This window comes from Typopeltis vanoorti, chromosome 22 (genome assembly GCF_054136105.1).
Source record: "Typopeltis vanoorti isolate ZY-2024b chromosome 22, IOZ_Tvanoo_1.0, whole genome shotgun sequence".
NCBI lineage: Eukaryota > Metazoa > Arthropoda > Arachnida > Uropygi > Thelyphonidae > Typopeltis > Typopeltis vanoorti.
This window is the reverse complement of record NC_143570.1, coordinates 43,991,453-44,010,498: the sequence shown is the minus strand read 5'-3', so window position 1 is coordinate 44,010,498 and position 19,046 is coordinate 43,991,453. Positions and strand designations below refer to the sequence as shown.

Below are 19,046 nucleotides of genomic sequence, written 5' to 3'. Positions count from 1 at the left end.
TTTTTTTATCTTACCTCACTAAAAGAGAGAAAAACGAAATACTTTTAATTATTTCGTTTGTTGTGATAGTTATTTTTATGTGACTTCCACTCACGAAATGTTGTAAACCTATAATACGTTAGTACCATGAGCGAGATTCAAAAACACTAGAAAAATACGTTTAAATTGTATGCACCTCCTTTAATAAAAAGGAAAAAAAAAAAAACCTTCTTAATCATAGTATAGTATGACATCGGAATCTGGTACTGTTGAGAATATTAAACGATCAGTTCCGAAAGAGAAAGCCAACACATAGATAGCCTAATTACTCTTAGGTACACAGACGACTGTTGCATAATATAAATTGTTTTATACATCTCGTTTCGTATATCTGGTATGAAATTTATGAAATAAATAAATAAACAAATATGGAGTAAAGAGTGTGAAATGAAGATAGAAGTGCTTAAGTGAGGAAAAGCGACTTTGATTTTAAAGAGCTAACTTTCCCCTTTCCTAGTTAAGTTCAATGGTCTGTCACAACAAAGACCCCTTTGAAACCTAATTAATGCTCTAATAGTGCCGTTCATTCTATCTGCATAGTGTATTGGACTATCAATTGCATGTATTTTCCTGTCTGGTTTCTTGTTTTGCGGGATGAAAAACCCGAGTGATTTCGAGGTAAAACCCTGTCACCATCGCATGAGACGGACTACCTCACCTTCAGCTGAAAATCCCTGATAAAGGTTCTTAGGGTTCTGCGGAATTCAAAACTAGTTTTTTTTTCTCGACCAAATGACGTTGAAACGGACTAAATGAGTTACGAAGCCTCTAATTAGTCGTTCCATAGTAAATTTAGCGATCCAGCTAAGAAAATATTCACAATTGAGCAAGTCCACAGCTGAGAGCATGCTGACGAGGTTGAAGTTCACAAGCGAGACTAATTCAAGATGCAACCATTCGGCGTAAAGAGCTGTCTGAAGCTATTTAAGGCCTACTTTAACATGGTAAGTCTGAAACATTGACTGAAAACAGCCGACGCTTCGTACGAATTTTGCTTACTTCAGTTCGTCGTCAGATCCTAGACAGCGTTTCTCAAACTTTTTCTACGGCGGAACACTTCACAAATCCTGAAATTTTCACGGAACACCTTGGTTAGTTTGTAATATATTAATTAACAATTAATTGCTAATTTAGCTGCTTTTTTATTAATTAATAATTGATCGTTAATTATTATTAATTAATTAAACATAAATTAAACATAAACATCATTAAATTGATTTGTGCTGATTTTCATTGACATATCCCATTCTGATCACCAAAAATTTATGATATTATTATAAGTACGTACGAGTGAATGCAGACTATTTCCCCTGTGTGCCGGTAGTTTTCCCCTCCTTTTGTACATCCTGGAGATCGCTTTGTAGGCTGCTGGTGGATGACTCACTATCCGTTGCGTCACAAACACCTTCAATAAGAGATTTCTTAATACGAAAATTAAACAAAGTCCCTTGTCTCTTATTCATATTAAAATTTAAATCTGCAGGCCTATTACTTTTAAAAAAATTACGGCACTACAGTTTCGAAACTTTTACCCTACAATACGAACTTGTGAAGAAAGTATTCAGTATTACTAGATTTGAGAACCGGATTTTCAATTTTAGTGGAAAAATTTTCTTTATACTTCCTTGCTGATTGGTCACTAACATTTGCAACACCGATGTTATTTCTTTCAGTTTTGAGAACAGCGAATACACCGCCCATAGTTGTAATCGGCTAACAGGAGATTTTTATGATCGGTCATAAACAGCGGTATTCTCTTTCCCGATTGTTGAAAGATTTCGATGTGTGAAAATTAACGATAATTCATGAATATTTCCATGTTTAAAAATTTGCCGCTTGGTCACTGATATTTGCTACACAGATGTTATTAGGCGTTCTGGGGCTGAGCTTTTCGACATATTCACGAATATTATTCTCATCAGAATATTTCCACTATAAAATATTTATTCACGAAAAATGATTAGAAAACTAAAATGACAAATTCCAGGAGAACTTCTCGCGGAACACCGTTTGGGAAACTCTGCCCTAGAGAATCTGTGTTTGGACATGTGAGCAGGCACAAGTAGGCAGATTCAATAAGTATTTCCTGAGATTGTAAAGTACATGCCATGAAGTTTTACACGGAGTTTTAAATATTAGTTACGAGCTTTATATATGTATACAATAATTATCAGAAGACGCTTTTAAAGTTCCAGTATTATTCCATTTAAGGATAGTCTGTACAATGTAGATAGAAATAATCTTTAAATAGTAATATTCGACTCTTCTTGCATGTAAAAGTGTATCAGAACGTTATACAGATATCATAAAAAGAAACCAAAATTCCATTTATTGTAACCTGTGTCCTATTATTCGCTTTTATGGACATCAGTAGAAGTCTGCACTTCATCGGTAAGTTTTGTGTTTTGATGAAATATGGATTTAAACTCGTTTATTGTACGGTGGAGTACATTCTCTTGGAGGAAAAAAAAAAAAAAAAAAAAAAACGTATAACCGAAAACTTCTGAAGACGACCGTGGTTTATTCAGGTCAAAGTCTGTACTTGCACAATTACTGAAACATCAAATGATACAACTTTTAACATTATTAACCTAATTTTTACGATGTTTTCTCTTCCCTCTAGTTTACCTTTCGGGCTCTGATGTTATTAATTAGGTATTTCAAAATAAAAAAAAAGGAAAAAATGTTTTTGTTTGCACATTAATAATGATAAATCAAAGTATTAATTCGATCACACTCGTTCTTTCCAAAATTTACTTGTTGTTCGTAAAATTTACTAGACATGCAGTTTGAAACGAGACTTTTGACGACTGTTATACATTTATTTCACACCGAATTAACATCTAAGTTCAATAAACTCGATGAGTCTGTGGACTCCTTGGAGTTGTGCGTAATAATAATAATAATAAACTCACTTTACACTCTACCATAGTTCGAACAGCAGTATTTTTTCATCCAACTTTGTATTCCTCTAACTATTCTTCATTTTAATTTTTCCTTGCTATTACATCTTACATTAGCAGTAGGGTTTTGCATAATTTGCCGACTCCTGTGGATCCATAATGTGCATATACATTACTGCATCGAACTGTTTCAATTGTAATTATTCGTTTCGCCTATAGATGGCATTTAGGACTATTGGGCCACCATCGTGTAATCTATCCTCCATATGTAGGGTACTGGGCGTCCATTGCGTAGTTCGTTCATGAGGAAAGTGAAATGTTGCTCTCCTAGGAGCAACAAATTATTATTTTGGAATGTTATTTTGCCTGTCGTTCTTACGCGAATATTGTGGAAGAGTTTCGTCAGACGTATCCAGACTCTGTTGTTCGTCAAAATTAAACAATTATGAAATTAATTAAACGCTTTCTGGAAACTGGATTAGTTGCACACAAACAGCCAGGGCCGTAATTATGCATAGTCGCACGAGGCTCTATCTGGAGGAGCCCAAAACAATGAGGGAGTTCCCCGGAGAACTCTAGTGCCCGGGCTCCGCCCGTCTCGGGAAAAGTGTAAGTACTGCCCTGCAAACAGCGGCTTGGAAGGTCTTCCATTTTCACTGAGGTTAAAGTCATTACGGTACACGACGTGTTGCAACGTTCACCTTCAAAGAGTCTCAGAAAACTCTCTGCACACAGACAGGTATGTTATATGACAGTACTTGGAGAGACCAAACAATTAAAGTTTCCATACCGTGTTAACCAGTTCAGGAATTGAAGCCACTGGATAAGGAAAAACGTGTTGTGTACTGTTTGTGATTACGATCGTTTGTTAAAGAAAATAGAGTTCACGAGCTGGACAATGTTTTTCTCAGTAACGAAGAGTGGTTCCACCTAAGTGGAAACGTCAGTAGCCAAAATAACAGAATTTGGTCATCGGAAAATCCTCATGTTTTCCATGAAACCCCTTTGCATTTCTCTGAAAATCGGAACGTGGTGTGCAGTATCACGCCGTCGCATTGTCGGACACATTTCCTTTGAGGTGACATTGAACGGTGCAGTGTCATCACCCAGTTCGTGGATCTCCTTGAGATTGAAGAACATGATTGCTGTTTTCAGCAGGACGGTGTCACTTGCCATACATTAAATGAAAAAATGCAATATTTGCAAGAGTTTTTTGGTGACAGACTGACTTTGGCTCCAAGGTCGCCAGATTTGTCACCTCCAGATTTCTTTTGACGCAATCAGAGCAGTCAATAACTCGATGCTTCAAAGAGTTGCCTCTAATTTGATTTAAAAAAAAAAAAGGATCACATCCCTGCCTTCAAGAATGTGGCGGCTATTTTGAACACATTTGCTTTAGTAAGGTTATTTATTTTTGCCTTTATAAATATACGATATAAGGTTTGTTTGTAGCAATTTAGTTCAATAAAATTTGTCACTAATATTGAAAAATTCAAGTTTATTATATGATATGCGTGACTTTTGGATCACCCTGCATAATACGTATACTGTGGTTAAAATAAATGGAATCTCTTTTCTTTTTATAATATGGCTCTAGATGAGGTATGTAGGTAAGTAATGTATTTATGTATGTTCAAAGGCAGACTCCTCAAATCTTTTGTTAAACTAATCTGATAACAACATCGGTAATTATCTTTTAACGGTTCAACTGCTGTTCTAATGATAGAACATATATATTATACGTATACACTGTATATTGTATTTTTCCCTTTATAACCACTCCAATCCACGAAGATTACATATGTAACAGAAGAACACGAAAGAGAGAGATGGAGAGAGAGAATGGGATACGTAGGGTATGTATCTCTCGTTCATATTAAGCCTTTAAAATTCTTATTTAAGGGCTTTGCAAGATTTCTGTTTTGAAATGATAGCTTATGTAACATATCTGTAATACAGTTTTTTTTTTTGGCGTACAAAAAAGCAATCTAAAACATAATTAAATATTCAACAGATATCCTTGTTCAACTTTTTACGGTATTTTCATGTAAGTTAATTAGGTTGTTTATTATTTTAACGGTATAATAGAACACAGAAACTAAGTAAATAATTAATTTATTAACTTGATGCTGATATTTCGCTGGTATTATAACCAGCGAAGGACGGCATTCCTCCTTTATCACATCCAGGAGTCTACCAAGTACCCTGCTCATGCAATCAAGCCTACTACGGTCAAACAGGAAGAACTGTGAATATCCGCATCAGCGAACATAAACGATACGTCCGGAAATATCATTATGGGAAGTCGGGCCTAGCAGACCATGCTCTGGATACCCCTGCACACAGGATCAACTGGAAAAACACAAAAGTAATGCACAGAAACCCATATAAATCAGAGAGATTGTTCTTAGAGGCGACAGAAGCCCTAAAACACACCCCAAATCTCAACAAATATGGCTGTATTAACTTGCCGAAGATCTGGGAGACAGTCATATTAAGGAAAAACTAGCACTTTTCTAGGACTCTAGCAATATATTATAGCGTTTTTTTTTTTTTTTCAGATAGAGGGCGCCAAAATCAGGACTCTAGTCTTTGTGTTGCTGCTACAATTTTGTTAATGTACACCATGTTGTTTTAGTCTCGCGTATTGTGACAAAGTGTTTTTGTGCTCTGAAGATGCTGGTTATAATACCAGCGAAATATCAGCATCAAGTTAATAAATTAATTATTTACTTAGTTTCTGTGTTCTATTATACCGTTAAAATAATAAACAACATGTTCGACGAACACATAAGTCTGTCCACACGTTTAAGGATTCTTCACGGAGACGATATCGTACGCAAGACACGACGATATGGTAAGTGGAAGTTGAAATTGGCGCGGCAACTAAACAGGTTAGCCTTCTTAAAGAGGTGCCGAGACACCAAATTAATACCGAACTGTTTTAAAATCAAAAACAAGTTCCACTCGGCCAAAGCCCAACGCATCTATAAACGAGCGAGTGTAGCGCTTTTACGCGAACAAATTAACACTACTCGCCGGGAATTCGCACAAGCAAATACAACCATCAGCGCATTACGAGAATCACTGCATAATATTCTAAATACGGAACTTTGGCAGATCTTAGAGAACATCACCGACGCAACGGCAAAAAAGAATTCGACAGAGTCAAAAACCGGCACCAAAAGAAGTTCGAAAATCTACAACAACGGAACACCATACAACGACCGCAATTACAACAAGACCTCGTCGTTGTGAATCTATCGTCACTCACCTTAAGCAAAGAAGCCACAACTGCTTTAAGTCGAGGGCACAACTTTGCCATAACTCCCAAGCAAGTTCCAAAAGCCGAAATAATGGCGTCCATCGAACGAGGAATTTACGACTTGCCTCCAACAATAGCTAACAACATACGTTTAGATGTGGCCAACATCCTAATCAAGTCCAAGCCTCCAAAAAGTAATATCCCACATAAGGAATTCATTGCTATAAAAGAGCTACACAACAACAGCCAGATTACCATAACAAAAGCAGACAAAGGAAATGCAACCGTGGTGATGGACACAACTGAATATGAAAACAAAATGCACACACTATTACAAGATCAGTCAACATACAAAATTTATAGGTCGCAATCCCACCAACACACAAAAGAATAAGGCACGAAAATTATTAAAAAAAGTCACTTCCTGGCCCAAAGACACAGTTAACAAACTCAAACCCTTCCATGTTAGAACACCGAGAATCTATGGATCACCAAAAATTCACAAACCAGGCACACCCCTACGCCCAATTGTGGACAGTATAAATAGTCCCACATACAAACTGGCTAGACATTTAGCAAAGCTACTAGCCACTCTCACTAACAATTCTCCCTCCTTTATCAAAAATTCAGCACACCTAAAAAGCATCTTACAACACCTCACCCTAAAAAGCTCAGACTTAATAGTAAGCTTTGACATCACTTCACTATTCACAAATGTACCACTAATAGAAACCCTCAATCTACTGAAGTCACACTTCCCCCCTGATATATTTGAACTATTCAAATTCACAATACATGCAGGATATTTCACATGGAAAGGGAAAATATACAAACAAATTGATGGGACAGCCATGGGCTCCCCCCTTTCTCCCCCCCTAGCCAACTTTTACATAGAACACCTGGAAAAACAAGCAATCAATACAGCCACTCTCAAACCAACACTTTGGCTACGCTATTTTGATGATGTGCTTGCCATTTGGCCACATGGCCCTGAGACATTGAAAACATTCTTAGCACATTTAAATAGCCAACACCCAAAAATCCACTTTACTATGGAACCGGAAGCCAACAACTGTCTGCCCTTCCTGGATACACTCATCACACGTCTCCCAGATGGTTCCTTATCATTTTCAATTTTCAGAAAACCCACACATACAGGCAGATACTTACACAAACAATCACACCATCATCCTTCTCAACAATATGGCATATTAAAAACGCTAACCCATAGAGCGAGAGCAATCTGTTCAAATGACAAGGCTCTTACTGCTGAACTGACTCACTTACGCCACACCTTCTTGGCCAACGGCTACAATCCACAAAAAATAAACAAAATACTAAACACTCCTAAGAAACCCCTCCCACCATCCACCACAGAGAACTACAACAAAACAGTCACCATCCCTTACATTAAAGGCACATCCGAAAAGATCTCAAGAATTCTCATTAAACATAAACTACGCACTACATTCCGACCATGTAGCAAATTAGCCACCCTCATCCGCTCACCCAAGGACAGCATTCCTCCTTTATCACATCCAGGAGTCTACCAAGTACCCTGCTCATGCAATCAAGCCTACTACGGTCAAACAGGAAGAACTGTGAATATCCGCATCAGCGAACATAAACGATACGTCCGGAAATATCATTATGGGAAGTCGGGCCTAGCAGACCATGCTCTGGATACCCCTGCACACAGGATCAACTGGAAAAACACAAAAGTACTACACAGAAACCCATATAAATCAGAGAGATTGTTCTTAGAGGCGACAGAAGCCCTAAAACACACCCCAAATCTCAACAAATATGGCTGTATTAACTGGCCGAAGATCTGGGAGACAGTCATATTAAGGAAAAACTAGCACTTTTCTAGGACTCTAGCAATATATTATAGCGTTTTTTTTTTTTTTTTCAGATAGAGGGCGCCAAAATCAGGACTCTAGTCTTTGTGTTGCTGCTACAATTTTGTTAATGTACACCATGTTGTTTTAGTCTCGCGTATTGTGACAAAGTGTTTTTGTGCTCTGAAGATGCTGGTTATAATACCAGCGAAATATCAGCATCAAGTTAATAAATTAATTATTTACTTAGTTTCTGTGTTCTATTATACCGTTAAAATAATAAACAACATGTTCGACGAACACATAAGTCTGTCCACACGTTTAAGTTAATTAGGCTTATAGCAGTCAATTAAATACATAAGGAATAATACGTAATTAGAGATTAAGTTGGTAAATAAAACAAAAAATAACTTAATTAACATTATTATTATTATTATTAGAAGTAGTAGTAATAGTAGTAGTAGTAGTATTTATTTATTTATTATTTATTGCTTAATTGGCTACTGATTCTGTTTTGCTGTATGACAGGTAAAAGTAACTTCATTGGCAGTAGCTATTTCTTGATCGGTTCCCATACATCAATGCTGTCTGAAATAATTAGTTACTCGCTTGAACTTTTGCTTGTTTTGTTTTTCTTTGTTTTGATGTGTTGCAAAACATCAGAACGTTCTCTATGTCCGAAAGAAAATTGTGCATCACGTATGGTTCACTGTGCTACTTCAATGTCATTATGTTCATCTCTCTCTCTCTCTCTCTTTTTCGAAAAAAAAAATTCTTTCTTCCTTCACTGAATTTACATCCTCTCTTGGGCATGACTATTGATTTGAAAGCCGATTAAAAATTTTCCTATAACTATAACTGTCACAATAAATGGTAAACCAAAAATATATAAAATTACAACATAATTCCATAACAAAGGTTATTAACACTATTAGTAACACATTAATTATCTATGGATCGATAGCATTGGCACAGATTACTAACTGTGGTTGATACCGAGTTGGCACTGCGCCTTACAGCACACAGTGTACAGTACACTCGCTGTAAAATTGCGCATTGCAAAAAACGCAAACGTTTTTTGTCATGTGCAATACAATATCGCATCACTGTCGATTCTTACACTTGAAAGAAAGCCTAACATTTTGATGATGGAAATATGTGTATATTTGACTTACAAGTTATCAGAATATCATACCAGCGACGTAACGAGAGTATGAAGCGCCTGTAGCAAGTGTCTAACTTGCGCTCCCCCTAACCAAAAAATGACAAAAATGTTATACGTTTGGCGCCCAAAACCTAGTTGTGCCAGTGGCGGGCGCCTCTTTCGCCACGCCCTCGTTACGGTACTGTATCATAATACAGTACTCTTTATTTTTGCGACAGTTGTTTGTTTTATGAATATTACATGAAAACATTTCATCTTGTAAATCGGTTACCGAACAAACGGAACATACGGATGTCCCGAAAGGATATCTGGAGACGCAATGTTTTCAGTTACCATCCAAATAGTAGTTTAGCAAACTGTGAAATGGCAGGCATTTGTCCATTAGTTTTTGTATGGGCTGTCATTGTTTCAGGAATGTTTCGCTGGGAGATGGGGGGGGGGATTTTCACTTCTGCTCTGGATCTTTCATTAATTAGGTTTAAGGTGTCAAATATGGCAGATTTTGTTCTGATGAATATCTTCTCGAAGAAACTTTGAGGATCGAAAACATTCGTCTTAGAACCGGAGTTAACTCAGAGCAGAGTCAAATTTTTCCCCTAACGATTCGTGTAATAAGAGTTAACTCATTACATTACTTAGGAGTCAGTGCTTCGATTCTTAATTTATACGATATTAATTTATAGGAAAGTAAAATTATTTATATGTATAAGTGAATGAATGAGTATGATAAAAAAAAAAGCAATGATTTTCTGTCGATCCCGAAAAATGACATTAAATTGTGCTTTGTCATTTTTGTTATCCCTTAAGAGTTACACTGTATGCTTCTGTACGGTGTAACAAACACAGCAAGAAAATCCCAGAAATCTAAATTATTTCATCTAATTTTATTAGTCGCGTAAGTTTGAGATAAATCGTGCTTGTCATCATTATACTCGTGCTATAAATTTTAACACAAAGCAAGTTCTCTACGTATACATGAAAGAAACCTGCTCAGCTGGAAACAAAACTAGAATGAATCTAGACTAAGTCACGAGCGGAAAGACTACAAAGTTTTTTATTCTCATTTTCTATTTTTTTTTTTTTTTGTCTTTAAAGGAAAGAGTATAACTGCTTGATTCATGTATGTATGCAAGGTGAGTACAATGGAGGGATACAGCAAATTTAGAATATAAGAGATTGTTGCAGCTGAAAAATTCGTCCTGCGTTGTATCACGTTTAATACCTGAAAACATAATTAAAACACCAGGATATAATTTACAGGAATATAGGAGTAGGTTCCCTCCACATTTACAATTACCAAGAAACAATTAAGGTGATAAATTTTCCTTTCGTATTTAGTTTATAAAATCCATGCATTCTTGAAAACAGGCGACTTTTACCTTATATAAATTAAATATTTATTATCTTTAATTTAGATAAAATAAATCACTCACCATTTTTACGACAATTAGTCAAATATTAGTTTTTAACTAGCAGTTTATATTATTATTATTATTATTATTATTATTATTATTATTATTATTATTATTATTATTATTATTATTATTATTATTACCACCTCAAGACCTCATGGAGTCAAAGACTGTATAACTACACTGGCCAGAATAGATTATCTTTGAAATTACTTAACAAGCTAAACAAATAATCAAAAATATATGCTATACATAAAATGTAGATCTCCGGAGATCTTATAACTATTAATATCTAATGGTTTATTTCCAGTTTAATTATTTCTTCCTGTTTTTATACACCTGACATATCCAAAATATCAAAGTAAGTATCAAATATTTTACATTTATGTTGGTCTTATAACCAAATAACAAATGAGAAGTAACTGAAAATGTCCGGTTATTATTATTATTATTATTTTAGAATTGATTTTATTTTCAGGTTTGGATTACACGCCGAAGCGTAATGCAAATGAGATGAGTGTTTTGTTTAAATTTTTTTTTTTTTGTTTCGTTGTGCTATTTATGTTGTACAGGTAACATAGGGAAAAAAAAAAAAAAAACGCGAGATCCAGCCAAAAGCAAAACAACCAGTGAGTACGCAACGTCCAGTCCATCACACTCCAACCAACAGTGTCGATTGGAATTTCAATGTTGTGTGTATGTTTGGGAAGGTCATTAAGACCTAGTGACGCCGTCTACCACTGGACCGACTCAGTTTATTAGAGGTCTAGAATGGTCTTTAACAAACAGATTTACGTTGAAAAATCAAAACTCCATGTTTGGTTTCTCTGTTCCTGTATTATTTGCCCTTAGTCAACCTACAGTGGTAAATGTGCGATGAGTAGGATTGGAGTAATCCACATGAGCTCCCTAAACTTCAATCGCCGGACTTGTTTGTAGTGTGAACAGCGTACAGGCTCTCCTCACAGATTCAATTTCCACCGTGGATATAGATGTTTGTGAGTGTTTTTATAGGAAAAACGAATTGACTCCAATTATCATCCTCCTTAATGAACTCCTAAAGTCCTTAGCGCAGGGTTGACTTTACCGATTATCTAACCCACGGTACTAACACTATTTGTGCCCTGTGTTTATACTTTTTTGGATGAGATTTACATTTTAGAAAAAAAAATATTTTGATAAGTGATCCACTTCTCATCGATCTCCACTCTTTGTGATACGATGGTTTCTGCAACATGAAGAAGCGATAAAAACCAAAACTGTTTTCAATGCTTCTGCTCATCAAAATGAATAAATAATTCTTTCTTTTTGGATACGTTTCAATTCTAAATTCACAAAACAATTCGTTCTTTTCCTATTCGTTCTTTCGCTCTAATGGGACAAGACAATCTCATATTGCCTTAAGTTACAATCGCCTATGACTGTCATCTCACATTTACATATAATATTAATATCCTTCCTCATCTTTACCTTATACCAGTCGCAACCTTATCAGAACGTGTCTGAACTCTAAAAATAAATAAATAAATCCCTAACACCTTTTATTCCCAGAGGATATAGGTGAGGCCGTTTTAGCTATAACTAACTTTTTTTTTTTTTTGAAAATAGATAGCTAGTCAGTCTCCACCGTTAACCATCACTTGACAACATGCCTGAGACTATAAATGGTCCAAAGGCATTCAGGAAGCAGACAACTGCTAGTATTAATCTTAATGCTATATTATGTCTAAAAGACTTTAAGTTTTACGGTTGATTTTCTTGAGTTGTGGCACCAACACTAGACTACCTCGGAACATGCCGAAAAAAAAGCCCCGAAAAAGGTTTTCTAGTTAGCAAGTAGAATCGAACTTGAAATGGTCTTACTTCCGACGGCCTACTGTGGAAACAAACGTCATTTCCACAGTGCTGCACAGTTTCACATTTTCAGTTTCCAAAATTGTGAAAATCTATTTTATTTCATTCTGCTAGTATTTCAGCAAATTGTGCTGTACCATCTTGTGCAATATTTATGCCAATTCCACCTGATTTACGTATAACGCATAACTGAACTAGAAACTAAGGGGTAGAGAATCAGGGAACCTTGATCTAGCGACCATGCATGAAACTTTTCAAGCTCGAGTATTTCGGGTCTCCGGCAAAAGCCAAGATATACTGAGTAAACCAAGCAAATGAACATTGCCAACTTTTATGACAATCTTTAGTCAATATATTTAATACTTTCAATATTTAGCTGCACTGCCTCATTTTCATTTTGATGCACCTTTCCCTGCTCCATTTTTTATTTCATTTCTTCACCACTTTTTCCCCTTTTTTATTTTGCTTCTTGTTTTGCAAGTATATAAAGATCTCATCTCTTTCGCAGACGTCTGTCCACTTTCTTTTTTTCTTTTTTTTTTCTGTCCTTGATTTACTACTGTATAGTTACTGCACAAGTGTAATTTCCTCTGGACATTAAAATCCGCAGCTACAACAGCAGATTCTGAATATTATTTAATATTATTACAGAATACGCAGAAACTTTATATTTATAGATAATATTCTCTTTTTTAACTCTATTATTTTTATAAACGCTAAATTGCGTTGATTTAATAATAAAATTATTATTGTTGTTGTTGTTGTTATTAATCTACTTATCCTCATTAACTAACGTTATTATTGTTGTTATTAACATTAGTATTATTCACTCAGTACTTTATATTGAACTCTTCGAACATATTAGAAATTGCAATGCATTAGCACCGTATAAATGTAAATAGCCTGGGTGATAATAATCTTCGTCAAATGTATACATAAGTATTTATATATTTATATATAGATAAATAAATAAATAAAAACGAATACATTCAGGGTTGTACACTAAATCTCTGTTATGAATAAAAAAATGAAACGATAATTTGTATGCACATATGCACACACGAATATACCGTAAATAGTATGTAAGAATTATAAAGGTTTGAATGACTAATTTAAAAAAAAAATTAATACTAGTATGTGAGCTGCATCATATAACAATATTATTTCCTTGTGTTGCATTATTAAAATCCGCTTCTCGGAATCAAATATGATAACTGGAATCAAGTGTAAAGGATATAGTATTTTCAGAAAGGACAGAATAGATAGAAGAGGAGGAGGAATGCTACTAATTATATTACATTTGAGTATAGTTCAGGTATAAACTCATATAAACAATAATAGTAATAATGTCCCATGTTAGTGAGTTTAAGGCTCTCTAAAAGTATAGAATAACATGATGAAACATATGGTGGGATGCTGCTACAGACCTCGCGGTTCAGTTGCTTGGAACGATTAGAAGAATAGCCAATTACCTTAATGGTTACTAAATGAGTAATCGTTATTGCTGACTAAAATTGATTGCGTAGCACAAACAGTTGAGTAGCACAGAAAACTCAGGATAAGAATGAAGGAGAATTTATTGAGTTATTGCGAGACAGATTCTCAAGAAGTATGTGAAAGAAGGAACTTGGGTTCAAAGATTATTAGATTTGATCATAATTGAGGTTAAGAATGTGACTGTTTTGCAACAAGTTAGTGACAGTGATCACCATACTGTCCCGAGAAGTAGCTAAATATGTGGATGTTCCAATTAGGACAGGTTATATGCTGAACTACAAAGGTGATAATCATGACTAACTCAGCAGAATGCTATCTTCCAATTATGGTATCAGGTACCGAATGGGAAGGATATCGGTATTGCACAGGAAAAAAATGTTAAAATGATGCAGTATTTGAATAAGTTCCTAGAGGTCGACGAACAAGCAGGAATGAAATGGATGTGCAATGTTATTAAACAAGAGATCTGTAAGAAGATAATGACGATGTAGAAGGAATATCACGAGAATAAGGATGAGAAATGATAGGAAATATATATAAAGAGCAGAAAAATTGTGAGTATTATATGGAAAAAAAATCAGGGCATAAAAGAGAAATTCATTTAATGAACTCAGTTGGGTACGCTTGTGTCTTAGGCAGATGCGATTGTTCAATTAATGAGCACTTACTTTGCTGAGATTTATCAAATGTATGTACCATGGAGTATAATGTTACTATGCATCTTATGCATCTCTCTCTGTCTCATCATCCACTACAATGGATGATAAGAGAGAGAGAGATGTATGAGAGATGAGAGAGAAGAAGGAATTTTTAGAACTGTTGCAAAAACTTGGACAATAATTCGGGATATCAGCACATATGATAAAGAAATATTCAGTGGAACTGGTTAAGCCTTTGACATATTTATATAATTTGAATCTTAGTTCAGAAAACATTCCAGAGGAATGGAAAGAAAGAAAGAAAGATTATAGTCCCTTTGTATAAGGGACTGTCATACTTTCAAAAACTGCTGTATCTAACTATCAGTATCTGGAATGCCGGTCAAGATATTAAAGAAGGTGGTAAGAACTCGCATACTGAAATAGGTTGACAGACAAGTTATATTTTGCAAGGAACGACATCTATTTATTAAAGGGAGGTCTTGTTTGAGAAATTGGCTCATATTTCACAATAATATTTTTGTATATGGATAAAGAAATGTGCAAACTGTGTGCCCTCCTGGTTGGTCGAGTGGTTAACGTATCTACTTCCAGCCAAATGGCTGATGGTTCGAATCCCAACTTTGACAGAGATGTTTATGATGTGCTTCATTCTTTCATATACATTGATACATACAATATTTTCTCGCTCTCTCAAAATGGACTGGGTCATCATGGAAGAAGAAGACCCAATCCTTCCCAATTAGGGGAGAGGTCCTCCCCAGTAATGATGAAATCAGAGGCAGCTCATGCTCATATTAAAGGAGAGTGATACTGCTGGACTTTGCTAAAGGCATTTAACAAGATACTATACGAAATGCCATTGAATAAATTGTAGAATATATAAATGGAATATAGCTGTTGACTTGTAAAAGGATGTAATTTATGGTTCTGCTATCCGAGAGTGGTATATTGGGGTGCAAACCAGCCATATTTAAGATAGTCCGTGGGGGTACTCTGGGATCAGTTCTTAGACAATTGTTGTTCATTCCATACACTAATGATACTGGAAAGACGTGATGGGAGATTTCCAATTGTTTGCTGATGATGCAAAAGATAGGCAGAACAATCAGGGATGCTACTAATATACAGCACTTATAAAATGATTTCATTACATTAGACCTGTAGGTAAATGATAATGGCTGACATATTAGTGTTGTTACCTGTTAAGTAATGACTTTGTATGATGAAATATACAAAAGCATATTATACTGTAGGCATTATGCTTGGAGAAACTGATGAGATTTGCTTGAGTTATGGTCGATAAGAAGTTGATGTTCAAAGTTCAAATGGAAAAATTGCGAATATCACCTAGAAGATTAAAGAATTAAAGTGCTGAATTTATCATTTACAAGTAATTAAGGAAATGATTTTGCTTCTTTATAACACCTTGATACGACCACACACCCAGATTACTATATGCATATTTAGTCTCTTCTGGGTTCTGAGGGGAGGGGAAATGATTACTAAAAGAATGTTTTGAAACGAGCTGAAATTTTAAAAGTTCAATTAATAATATTGTAGACCTGTGTAGCTCAGTGGAAGTGATGCTTGCATTCTCTGCGCTTGGCAACAGGAAGATAGACTTATAGTTTGAGTCTAGTCACCGACTGGAGGAGCTTTTTTCTAAGCCTTTCTTCGACCGGTTCCCGAGTTAGTCGATCTCTGGCATGGGCAAACGGGTTTTATCTCTCGAAAATTCGGATGAAAAAACCCGCATAGGTACCAAGAGATGGCTTGCTTGCAGGCCTCTTCATTGGTGGCAGTCTATAATTAGTGATAGACGTGGGTAAGCTATCTATGATTGGCTACCTGTGGAGATTAAACTGCCCACTCAGTCTACAAAAGCTAGATAGGGTTAAAAGGCCTTGCCTTCTCCCTATATACAGGAATGATAAAATAAATTTATTATTATTATTATTATTATTATTATTATTATTATTATTATTATTATTATTATTATTATTATTATTATTATTATTAATGTTACCTCTTGTTATAGTTTTTTTTATTTTTGAGAGTGTCATATATTGAGTTGTTTAGATTTTAAGAAAACGTGCATATTCTATATTAAAATAGACATGCTGTATGTGTTTCAAAATCTATTCTTTATGAAGCTTAAATATTTATTGAAGAAAAGTGGGCCTGGTGAGCAAATATTTAGAAAGTATTTCGAGAGTATGTGCCAGTAGTGGAGATGACGGTATTGACAGAACATTCGAAAAGTGTCGGATTAGTGTTGTAATTCTCCTGAATCGACTCTAAAAGGTTAGGGTTGGGTCAGGAGAAATTAGAAGACATCATTAAAGAAATAGCATATTTATGTGGTGTTCTTCACAACATAAAGAGAGAGAGAGAGATCGAAAGATTGGATGGCAAACAATTAGTAAACCAGAGAAGAGAGAATAAAAAGCAAAAACAAAAGTAGTGTGAGATAAGAAATAAGAACGCTCGATTAAGCAAGAGAAGGAGAGTAAGGAGAAAATTTTATGGCGATTCCATGATAAGAGGAAAATACTCTCTGATCAAAATTATCTGATTACCTCCTTCTTGGTGGTGGATATAGCTATATAGATCAAAACGCTGGTTCGTGCAGTTATAAAAGGATGCACATAATCTTCATAGACAAACATCAAGAGTAAACTGCTTATATACTAAAGAACGCAGTGACTTCCTACTTGGAACTATCATAGGATGCCATCTTTGCAGCAATTCGGGAAATTATGCCTTTCTACAGCTTTCACTATTAACTGTATATGACGTTATTGTGAAGCTGAAATGCATAGAAGCAATACCAACCTGATAAGTCACATAAATCACAAAGCGCGATAGCCAACTGCTGAAGCGAATAGACTGAAAAAAATCTTGCCATCTGTTGTTGGCTGAAACACTCGCTACTAATTTTCGAAAGGACTTTGCAAGCAAAGCAACGAAAGCACCAAAACTGTTCGTGGGTGCTGAAGAACACACGTTATCTTGCACGCAACTGCACCGAAGCCTGGCATCAGCAAGGACAGTGCCAAGTGTCTTGTTGATGTGTAAAGCTCGCCGCCATTGAAGTCTGAAGCAGAGAAAATGCGTTCTGTGGAATGATCAATCACGCTTCACCATCTGTACTCCTATGGACGAATATGGTTTGGCAAATGCCAGTGAACTGTCTGCCTAATCTATAGCCGAATCACATAACGTTAGTGACTAACCTTAATAATGCTCTTCTCAAAGAATGTCAGGGGATAACTTCAGTAATGTACCAAAATTCAGCAGAAAACTTTTCAGTAAACTGAAGGCTGTTATAGCAGCAAAGGGTTGACCATCACCATATTAAAGCCATTTATATCGGATTGAGAATTGGGAAGAGCAGGGACCTAAATATATTTAACCAGATAATGGTTTTAATGAGAGAATGACTAAATCGTGTTTACCAGGGATTATGAACATTCTAGTGTCATGAGGAGCATGGCAAAACACTAATTTTGTTCCTAATTTCAGAATAGCAAGAACAACATATCAGATAATAAGACCACAGTTAACAAACTACATTATATGAAAAGCTACAAGGCAGTTTTACATACTCAATATGATCAACAAGCCGACATTCGATAAAAGAAACGCAGGGACATACAGAGCTGAAGCAGACACAATATATATACATACATTGCTTGGAAAGATGTCGATGGAAACCATAGTGTGAGGAACGAACAGCTATGGCGCCCACCTTAATAAAGTGTAGGTCGTCTTTCCGCTGCGATACTGCATTCTTTCTCTAGAAGCGTACAATAGAAATCAAGGAGAATTTTGGACCATTCTTCCTGTAGGCATGTAATGAGGTCCTCGACTGTTGTGAGGGTAGACGTGCATTGACCTCACCTAATGCCCCAATTCATCCCACAGAGGTTCAATAGGGTTGGATCAAGGCTCTATGGAGATGACAATGTGGTGACATTCATGTCCCTTAACCACACAGTTACAGAAGCCTTATGACATGGTGCATTGTCTTGCTGAAAGAGACAATGCTCAGCTCCTCATAGAAATGCAAAGTAGGAAGCATTGCATTGTCCAGAATGTTCAGATACCGCTTCGAGTTCAGTGATCGTGGCACTACAAACAAAGGTTCTAGGTGAAACCAAGAAAAACAGAACTATATCTTCACACTTCACTTCACCGCTACCTCCGAATTTTATGGTTGTGGGTGGAGGTAGAGGGTGTAATTCTGTATTAGATCTGTATGAGAAATCTGAAAGTGCAGTACGAATGGAGGCCACTTTAACCAACCGGTTCCACACAGACAGCGGAGTAAGACGGGATGCAATCTGTCACCAGACCTGTTCATTCTTACACTAAAAGAAGCAACCAATAAGGCCTTAAACAATAA

The 19,046-nt window shown here is 35.8% G+C and overlaps 1 protein-coding gene across 1 annotated transcript in view; it reads left to right on the top strand.

Moving 5' to 3' along the window:
• The first annotated feature begins 4,529 nt into the window (after positions 1-4,529).
• Positions 4,530-19,046, top strand: part of LOC150094368 (uncharacterized) — a 157,367-nt gene continuing 142,850 nt past the window's right edge. Inside the window, exon 1 of the mRNA XM_090412453.1 lies at positions 4,530-4,544. Within this exon, the coding sequence (XP_090268579.1) occupies positions 4,530-4,544 (15 nt within the window). The remainder of the gene's footprint in view (positions 4,545-19,046) is intronic.